Source organism: Myotis lucifugus, unplaced genomic scaffold (assembly GCF_000147115.1).
Source record: "Myotis lucifugus unplaced genomic scaffold, Myoluc2.0 scaffold_9, whole genome shotgun sequence".
In the NCBI taxonomy this organism is placed as follows: Eukaryota; Metazoa; Chordata; class Mammalia; order Chiroptera; family Vespertilionidae; genus Myotis; species Myotis lucifugus.
Window position 1 is genome coordinate 10,830,769 of NW_005871057.1, and position 10,609 is coordinate 10,841,377.

At 37.8% G+C, this 10,609-nt stretch overlaps 1 protein-coding gene across 5 annotated transcripts in view; it reads left to right on the plus strand.

Annotated features, from left to right (window-relative positions):
* TMTC3 (transmembrane and tetratricopeptide repeat containing 3) overlaps window positions 1-10,609 on the plus strand; it is a 59,784-nt gene that overhangs the window by 3,050 nt on the left and 46,125 nt on the right. Inside the window, exon 2 of one of the 5 annotated variants that reach the window (XM_023749773.1) lies at window positions 8,348-8,472. The exons of the other annotated variants lie outside the window; for them this stretch is intronic. Within the exon in view, the coding sequence (XP_023605541.1) occupies window positions 8,434-8,472 (39 nt within the window). The 5' untranslated portion in view covers window positions 8,348-8,433. The remainder of the gene's footprint in view (window positions 1-8,347; window positions 8,473-10,609) is intronic. 5 annotated transcript variants of the gene reach the window in all.

Sequence of the window (10,609 nt, forward strand, 5' to 3'; positions counted from 1 at the left end):
TTTTCCCCACCCCTCTTTTCGAACGAGGTTCATTCTCTCATGCGACACTCCTTGATTCCTTGATTTCTGGGCTCTCTAATCTGTTAATGGATCTGTGTGCTTGTTTTTATACCGAACTGAGCTGAAAGTTAAAGCATTACAGCTTTGTCATTAAATCTTTCATAGCAATCCAGTGAAATGGGTGCTTATATTGTTCTCATTTTCCAACTAGACTTGGCGAGGTTAAGTATTCTGCTCAATCAATCTTAAATTATGTGATTGAACACAATCTTTCTGGCTGGAGGACCTGCTTGAATCTGCTATACTGCCTCCTCAGGCATGCTGTTAACTAATATTCATAAAGTGCTTGTACTTCAATCTTGCAATTTATAGTAAATATTTCATATTCTAATTATATAACTTTGTTTACTCAAGAAGGTGAATTAAATAATCTTCTTTTCCCAGTAATAAGCCTTTTTTTTTTATCCTCACCCGAGGATATTATTTTTATTGACTTTTAGAAAGGAAGGGAGAAAGAAACATCCACCAGTTGCCTCCCATCTGTGCTCAGATCAGTGATTGAACCCTCAATCCAGAATTCAGCCAGCAACCCTTTGGTCTACAGGACAATTCTCCAACCAACTGAGCCATTTGGCCAGGGCAAATTAAATACTGTTCATGTTCAGTGTTTTTAAGTCATAATTTAGCAGGGGAAGATAGGTATGAAATGGAATAGTATTTCTTAAGCACATATTAGCACCTTCTTTTTCTTGTTTTTTTCATTCATTGTAGCTATTAGGTCCTATTTGTTTTTATTTTTTGTATTGATTTTTAGAGAGAGAGGAAGGGAGAGGGAGAAACATTGATGTGAGAGCAAAATATCAATCGGCTGCCTCCTACACCCCCCAACTGGGGATCAACCCTGAAACCTGGGTATGTGCCCTGACTGACAAGCAAACGTGCAACCTTTCAGTGAACCTGCAAGGGACGACACTCAACCACTGAGACACATGAGCCAGGGCCCTTTTTATTCTTTTACTAGTTTTATTTTGTCTGTATTGTTTTTTTCTACCGTTTATTTCCCTCACCTTGTTGTTCATATTTATATTCCCAACAACTCAAGGTATCTGGTCTAATGGTAAATTTTTGCTGTTGTTCGTTTGTTTTCTTTTTAATAATATGTTTTATTCTCATTTTTTAATAGTGAAAACAGGTTCAGAGAAACTAAATAATTCCCTAATACTTAAGGAAGCTAAGATTGCAACCTAGATCTCAATTACAGTCCTGGCTAAATGCAAAATCTTGCTTAAATTTTATTATTTTACTCATTCTAAAAATAATTTTGAGCTAAAATGAGTTATCTATGGTCTAGGTCAGTGGTCGGCAAACTGCGGCCCCTTGAGTGTGGCTCTTCCACAAAATACCACGTGCGGGCGCGCACGTACAGTGCGATTGAAACTTCGTGGCCACACTCAAGGGGCCAAAGAGCCGCATGTGGCTTGCGAGCCGCAGTTTGCCGACCACTGGTCTAGGTCGTAATGTACTATAGTATGTTTGTAACTAACTCAGAATCAAGAAATTTAACTCAGGTTCTAGTTCTGTCACTTTCTATAATTTTGAGGAAAATTGCTAAAACTCACCATTTTTTTTAGCATATTTTCTTCATTAGTCAATTTTCACCTTTTCAAGAGAAGAGGTTTATGTGACAATTTTATAAATGGCTTTACTACAGGAACACTTGCCTGGACTTGCCTTCTTTCTTCTCTGTGGTTTTATGAGTAGTTTTATCTGACCAAATTCATTTCACAAGAAAGACTTGCTTTTAGTAATTGCTACCTCTGTTCTCTTTATCAATCAACCTATGTTCATTCCTTAGATGTTACTTCCATTGCCGTTTTGCTGCCTTATCAAGAAAATGAGTTGTAGCTTTTCCAGCTTCTGAAATAAGGCAACGCCATGAGCAATTTAGTATCCACTTGTCTATAATAAATGTTTTGTTTTGCCTTGTTGTCATGGAGAGGAATCTATGCAGCAAGCAGGTACTTGTCTTTTCTCAACTTGAGGAGACTGGAAAGATTAGTGGGAGTCATAGTGAATGCAGACTTTGCAAACTTAACAGGCCAAGTTTTATAAGCTATAAAATAGTAATAAAATATAGTCGATTATTCCTATTGAAAAAGATATAATCATGAAATTATTGAACTGAGAAGACTTTCCTTTTCAGGCTAAATTTTCCCAGATCTATATAAAATTTTCCTGCAGGTTAATTTTTTTCTACAGTTAAAATGTTGCATTAGAAAAAGTGAACAATCAGTACAATTTTGTTGAAGGAATTATATTGTTTTGTATGTCTGTAATGTAGCTCATGAGTGGTCTTCATTTGCAGTTGAACTTTTTGCACATATGTCGTGACATCCTGTTTTTGCAAGCAAGCATAAATCAGTCATCCCATCCACTCAGATCATACGCATCTGTGTGAATATGCTTGTGTGCCTAGAAAAAGAACTTAAAGTTCCCTGCCTTAGTCTGTTCATGCTGCTTTTAACCCGGTACTCGAGATTAGGTGATTTATAAACAACAGGAATTTATTTCTCACAGTTCTGGAGTCCGGTTAAGTCCAAGATCAAAGCATCAGCAGATTCAGTCAGTGTCTGGTGAAGACCCACTTCCTGATTCATAGAGGGGGTCTTTTCTCTGTGTCCTCTCATGGCAGAAGGGGCAAGGGATCTCCTTTATAAGGATACTAATCACATTTATGAGGGCCCCACCCTCACAATGTAATCACATCCAAAAGGCCCCACCTCCAAATGCCATCATTTGCGTTAGGATTTAACTTGATTGGGGGGGGACATCAGCATCTAGTTTGTAGCATTCCCACAGCTAACATGTAACAGTAATGTGTTACATTGTTACGGTAATGGCCTCCAGTGAATCATGTCTCCCCCGTCTATGCCCTTATGTAACACTCCCTCTTTCCCAACCTCTACACTTGAAGATAGCTCTTTTGGACAGAACCTAAGATGACTCCACAACTGAGCTTATGACCTGCATGAGAACTAGCTCTCTCTCCCTCCCTTGGAGAATCTTCAAAAAATCTATTATTTTGGCCCATTTATAACCTCTCTCACATTTATTCTGGGTTTACATTGCTTGTTGATGTTTAAAAGTATAAATGCAGTAAGCAGAGACTTGAAAAGAGCTTGCACATGGGGACTTGCCTTCCTGCTCTCCTAAAGTCACCATTTAAGACATTCAGGCTAACCTACTAGATGATATGGCCACAAGTACTAGACTAGCTTTTTAAGCTGAGACCCCCGCCCCTTACCTTTTAGATATCCAGTCTTTTTTTTTTTTTTAATGTATTTTTACTGAATTCAGAAAGGAAGGGGAGAGTGAGATAGAAACATCAATGATGAGAGAGTATCATTGATCAGCTGCCTCCTGCACCCCCCACACTGGGGGATTGAGCCCACAACCTAGGCATGTGCCCTGACGGGGAATCGAACCGGTCAATGGTCAGCCACTGAGTCATACCAGCCAGGCTAGATATCTAGTCTTAATCAAGCAGGATAACCATAGGCAGGAGTGTCCCCAGGCACAACCAGCAGAAGAAATGTGTGGGTGGATACACACACACATTTGTATGTATGTATACATCAAATAAAGACAATGGAGTTACAATATTATGTGTCTCTTAGTCTGAAATTGTAGAGTAGGCTGGCAGGCTAGAAACTCCAGGAGGACCTAATGCTATACTCTTGAGGTGGAATTTTTTTCTTAGGGTAGGTAACTTCAGTTTTGCTTTTAAGGTGATTCAGCTGATTAGATGAGGTCTAGCCACATTATGGAGTGTAATCTCCTTTACTTAAATTCATCTTTTTAAAAATTTTTAAAACATTTATTGATTTTAGAGAGAAAAACATCTATTTGCTGTCCACTTATTTATGCATTCATTGGTTGATTCTTCTATGTGCCCTGATCGGATCAAACCCACAACATTGATGTATCTGGATAACACTCCGAGCAACAGAGTTACACAGCCAGGGCTACTTAAAGTCACCTGGTTGTAGATGTTAACCACATCTACAAAATACCTTCATAGCAACTCCTAGGTTAGTGTTAGAATACTAGTACTACTGTTGCCTAGCCAAGTTCACATCTCCAACTAATAAACATTTTTTAATGCTATCCACTCAGTAAACATTATCACCTCATCGTCAAACCCCTATCTATACCAAGTTTATAAAGGGCCAAGATAATGGTTTTGTTTTTTTTAAGAGTGAGGAAGGGAGAGGGAGAGAGAGAAACATTGATGTTCCAGAGAAATAATGATCAGCTGCCTCTTGAACGTACCCCAATTGGGACCAAACCACACCTAGATATGTGTTCTGACCAGGAATCAAGCTTCAGTGCTTCAGTGCACGGGACGATGCTCCAGCCAACTGAGCCACACTTTCTAGGGCTGATAATGGAATTTTTAAAGATTACCCAAGGTTGCTTAATAAGGAGAAAAAGGGAGAGAGGTAGTTCTAGTGCATGCTTGTGAGCCCAGTTGTGGACTTACCTGAGGTTCTGCCCAAAAAAGCCACCTGTGGAAGCAGAGGTTGGAGGTAGGGGTGGGACCTCAACAAAGAAAAGCTGCATATCACCCGTTTCTAAGGAGGGAGTAGAGAGCTTCCTTCTAGTGAAGGAAGAAGAAATTGATATAAAGGGAACTTTAGGTGACAGTCACCAATGATGTGGGGTTTTGTCCCAAAGAACCCTTAACCACCTGATAGTCTCATTGTTGGTTAATCAAGTGGTCAAGTAAGCCCTTTTGCTTTTCTTTCTTTTTTTCCCCTCTCCATTCTGCTTTACCTTTATAGTGTTCAAAAACTATGTTTAACAAGAATGTAAGGTTTATCTCTAGGTTAAAAAAAAAAAGAAAAGAAAAAGGAACCACAATCCCTATTTCATTACAACAGGCTTCTCATTTACAATAAGCCCAAGCCTGGGATAGAGGATAAGCCCCAAAGTTAAATGAAGTTTAGACTTTTGATTATTATGTTGACACTGAGCATTTCAATTACTGAATGAAACTGTTTTACAACTTAAAGTGACTGCATAACTTTTAATTACCTAACTGTATTTAGAAATCATGGTATTCAAGTTTCTTAAAGTAACATTTTTATAACTTTGTGGTTTTTAAGCCTTTAAATTCAGCCTAAAAATATTGTTTGTAAAGTATCATTTTTTAAATAACAGATAACTCCAATTGAAAGAACTAAATTACCTTAATCATTTACATTTAAAACTTGGTTAAGTTGACTTAATTTAAAACTGCATTTGTAATTTTAATGTTTATTTGTATTCAAGGACTTCAGATGCTAGACTTAAGTCAAATGTTCTCAATACTTAAAAAACTTTTATAAAGCTAATATATTGAAATGAAATAAAAACAACAGACAAAAAAGAACAACAAAACAATAATGCCTATAGATTACATTTAACACTAAAGCAACTCAAATTCTATAAAAATTCCAATACTAAATGTAAACTTGGCTAAGTCCTTTTACTTTTATTTTTTTAAACAATATGTGCTGGAGAGGGAATAAGATCTCAAATGTTCTGGAGAACAACAATTTTGCAGATTTTTATACATTTGAAATTAAAGAGGGAGGAGGGAATGGAAGGAAAATTACTTGGAGGTGAAAGTAAGGCGGGATGGGATTACAGGATAGATAATAAAATTATGTCTTTCTTGAGAGTTTAAAAAATGTGTTAACCTGGATGCACAGGAACAATGGAGGGGGCTTGCTTAAGGCAAAGGTAAACCTTTTACTAAAAAGTTACATGCCTGGGGCATTACTATCCACCATGACCTACCCAGTTAGGAATTTATGATCAGATCACCTTGTGAAGTTACTTTCCATAGAACCACACTTTTTGTCCACAGATCCCCCTTTTGGTCATAAATCAATCCAAAGGATGCACTGATGTCCAACCTTTTGGTAGATAGTGTGCTCTCACAGCTCCCAGAAGGCTCATTTCTAGGAAGTCTCAGTATCCTCATTGTCTTATTGATTTTTGGGGGATGGGGCAATGCTGTAACCCATGAGATTTGAATTGAGGCTGAATTTTCCCCAAATGGGAAGGGCAGGTAAAGGGAAGGCAATCAAGCATTATATATATTCTGGGGGGAAAACAGTCTGGATTATTTCTATCCTATGAACTGTTGCCTTCTGTGTCATTTTTCTAGTATTATGTATGCCAGCAATTTTCATTGGTGTGCCACAAGAATTTTTAAAACATGACTGTTCAGTCAGGGCACTGACCTCTTGTCCCTTCAATTGTCATAAGAAAAAATGACAACAGCTAATACAACAATAGCCAACCAGTGTGAATGAATCAAAATTATATATATATTTTTTTGTCAGATAGGCAAAAAATATAGTAATATTTTTTGGTGTGCTGCAGAATTTTAGTAATTAATTTATGTGTGCCATGAAATGAAAAAGGTTGAAAATTGCTGCAGCGGACGAAATCTCCTGGTTGTAAGCTACAGTCTTTGAAGTCTTTGTATCTCCTTTCAGCACACTAAAAAATGAATCAGTCGCTAATTTATCAATTTATTTTAGCCAATTAATAAGTCGTTGATAATAATGCATAAAGTCTCCTCTGAGTAAAATTGGTTCACATGCCCTTTCTTCCAGATGCATAGAGCAACCAGTGACTATTTCATAAGGAGAAAGGCGGTGTTTTCAAGGAGTAGCTCTCAGGTTGAGAAGCACTATAGGGAGACCTTTTAGTCAAGGGAGACTAAAAGCTTCTGAAAATTTAGCTTGTTGGGTTTTAATTGTACCATTTGTAAGACCCACCATTCCAGAGGACTGGGGGTGATAAGCACAATGAAAATGCTGTAGAATAGGCAAAATGTTATAAATCGATTGCATTATTTGCCCAATGAAAGGAGTCCCTCAGTTACTACATAACTCAGAGGGAATTCCCCAACTGGGAATTGGGTCAGATTTCACTAGCAAAAATATATGTTGCCCTGTAACATTCCCTAGTTGAAAGGGAATAGGTTCTAATACAAAAATGAACATTGGGTCCCTGGCCAGGTGGCCCAGTTGGTTAGAGCGTCATCCTTATATGTCAAGGTTGCAGGTTTGATCCGTGACCAGGGTATCCCATCTCGAACACTTCGGTTTTTGACCAAGTTGTTCATAGAAAAAAAACTCAGTTTTGGACCTGGCGGCCCTTTCATGCTGATACCTCAGCATGACTAAAAGCATCTCTCCAGCACAAAGAAAAGCGAGAATGCTTTTGTTGCTGGCAAAATCGATTATTTGCACAATTTTAAAACATAAAGAGGCCATCAAGAATGCTAATGTTAAGGATGTGAAAGTGCACACAAAACAGTAATCACAGGCAATTAAAGAGGTAGCAAAATTGTTGATTTGGATAAAGGAAAACAGTTAGTGACAGCATTTCTGAAGCAGTGATAGGTGAAAAAGCGAAGATGCTACATGTGGACTTCCTGAAAGTTACCCCTGGAACCAGGGCTGAAAGTGATTCTGTTATTGGAGAATTGCTTGGGTGGAATTTCTGTTGCTAGTGGGAGTGGAGTTCTTATGATATCTTGAGAAAAAGAATTTTCTAAGAATCTCAGGAAGAATGAGTGATTTTTATTTGTGTGTAATTTTATCTCTCGGTTTCCAAAGTCCTATTTCCCTTAAACTAGTCCTGGAAAAGGTGCAGCTGGGGGCTTCAGCAGAGCTAGAAGCAAAGCCAGTGTCCAAAGTTTCTGTTCCATGGTGGAGTTGAGTCCACAGCATCAGGCTGACTTTAGTCCATGTGGGCAACAAGTGAACCAGGAACCCAGTGTGCAAGAGAGAGCACTCCCTTTGTTCAGGAGCCTGTGTATCTCAGATTTTGTACCTTTGCGGTGGCCATGCCCATTCTAGACAGTGATTCCCTCCCAGGTGTGATTGACAGACAAGCACTTTCCCAGGTCATCCAGACCTTAGTGGACATGCATTTGTTTTCCAGTCCCTTCCCCCATGTGGGGAACAGACCAGAATGTTAAACTGCAGCTTCCTGGCATAAATGCCATGCCTATATTATCTGGCCTTCTCTTTACTCCTTTCCTCTTAATTAATCACCAGGTTATTACAACAATATCAATTTGTTTAGGCTAGTAGGGCGTGGTTTGATAAATGTAAGCAAGAGATGTTTATTTATAGATTAAACATTTACTGTATATACTAGTAAGAAAGGTAAAAACAGGGAATCATTGGTGGGTCTGGAATGAATTAATTCATTATATCATTTCTAATGGGAAAATGATCCCGTTTTCAAACAAATCACTTCTCAAATTGCCTTCCAGAGCGAATTAAGTTGGAAAGCCGAGGTTCCACTGTATGTGCTTTCTTGAGGATGATTACAGTTTATTTCAAAGATATGTTAACTTAGATGCACAGGAACAATGGACACAGCCTGCTTATAGCAAAGGTAATCCTTTTAGTAAAATGCTATATACCTGAGGCATGACTACCCAGTATGACCCTCCCAGTTAGGAATTTATGATCAGTAACCCTGTGAGATTACTTTTCATGGAACTCCTTTTTCATTTACACAATTGTCTTCATTCTTGTGAATTTATAGCCTTTTTTTTCTTTCTTTTTTAATTAACACCTTTAGTGTCATGTTAGCATGTTTGGGAAGGAGCTGAGGCAAACAAATACATGTTCAGTCTTTAAACAAGCACCATTAACTTTTTTGTGTGATAATAAGTGTGCAAGTACAATCTGTACCATTTAGAGATGGTAAATCACTTCAGGATTCAATAGAAGCCCTACAGAGCTCTCTCTCTGGAGCATGCCTGATGCCTACACCTTGCCCTTCCCCTTCTCCTTCCCCCAAGGCATATTACCTTTGCCCTTCTCACTCCTAAGCTCCCAGAGCCCTCTTTTGCCTCTAACTTGTTTCCTGAGCCTAAGTAGCCCAGCTGGCTCACTTCTACTACCTTTATACCTTTCTGAGTAAACTTTCTCTTATAAGGAAGGAAGGAGGGAAGCCCTTTATTTTCATTGAAAACTATATTTCTTCAAAAGATACAGCTAATTTCCACTCCTGATTTGTTGGATTGGGTTTTTCATTTCTTTAAATACGTTTTTAAAAAATAAATAAAAATAAAAACGTTTTTAAAGAAATGAAAAATGTTTTAATGAAAAGGTTTCATTTCTTTCTAAGGTTTTCTCTCTGGTTCTAAAGATAAGTTAATATTTTCCCATAGGCTTTTGTATATCTCTGTGTAAATTATCAATGTAAGAAACATCTAAACCTGTAGAGAATTTTTATGAGTTTATTTGAGCCACACTGATGACATTGCTGGGAATCAAGATCTCAGATACTCCAAAGGATGACCGTTTTTTCAGTTTCTTTTCTACATTTGTAATTAAGGAGGGAATGTAAGGAAGAAGATTGACATGAAAGTGAAAGAAAGCAAGGTACATGATAGTAAACTATATTATGTGCTCACTTGAGGGTGGTTATGCCTCTGAGGGATCTGAAAAAGGCATTTCAAAGGTGTGTTGACCTAGATGCACAGAAACAGTAAGGGTAAGATAAACATTTTAGGCCTGGAGGTTAATACCCATCATAACTTTCCTAGTTGGGAATTTATGTCAGATCACCCTGTGAGATTACTTTTGATCACTGAACTTGTACATACTCCCTTTTTCATCCCCCAAATCTTACATATGATTTTAAATCTTTGCCTACCCTTTCTACCCTATTCTTTCTCTCTCAGCTAACCAGAACTCTTATACATGTATACCTCAGATCTCAGATCATCTGGCTTCTGTGAGTGATTATTAGTTTCCTATTGCTTCTATAACAAATGACCACAAATGTAGTAGCTTAAAATAACACAAATTTATTATTTTCCAGTTCTATAAATCAAGTTCAGAATAGGTCTCCCTGGACTAAAATTGAGATATCAATGGGGTTGTGGTCCTTTTAGAAGCTCTAATGACAAATGTGTTTCTTTGTCTTTTCCAGCTACTAGAGTCTGCCCTGACTTCTTAGCTTGTGGCCTCCAGCCAGCCATCATATCAGTCTGACCTCTGCTTTTAGACTCCTTTTAACTCTTCACTTCTAAGGTCTCTTCCCATTGAATTGGTTTACCCAGATAATCCAGAATAATCTCCTTATCTCAGAATCCTCAATTTAAACACACCTGCAAAGTCTCATTTGCCATGTAAGGTAACATATTCACAGGATAATGGGATTTGGATATGGACAATTTGGGGAGCCATCCACAAGTGATAACACTAAAATTATATTAATGACACTACTCTGACTAGAAAAGTATATCATCAGCTTGTAAGAATACCTCTCAACCTTATTTTTATCATAGGTGGATTCTTCAGTATCTTCCAGTTCATGTAGTCCTTTCTATTCTAAACCATTCACTCAATGAATCCTTCCTACGCAATGATTTAATTATATATTATCACATATAAAGTTCATTCTCTAGATTAAAAGTGTTGTAATGGGAAAAAGAAAAGCCATGATTTAGACCTAGGTTATAAACTCATATGCCCCAGAGGCCAGGTAGATAGCATAAATCAATCAAATCAATCTG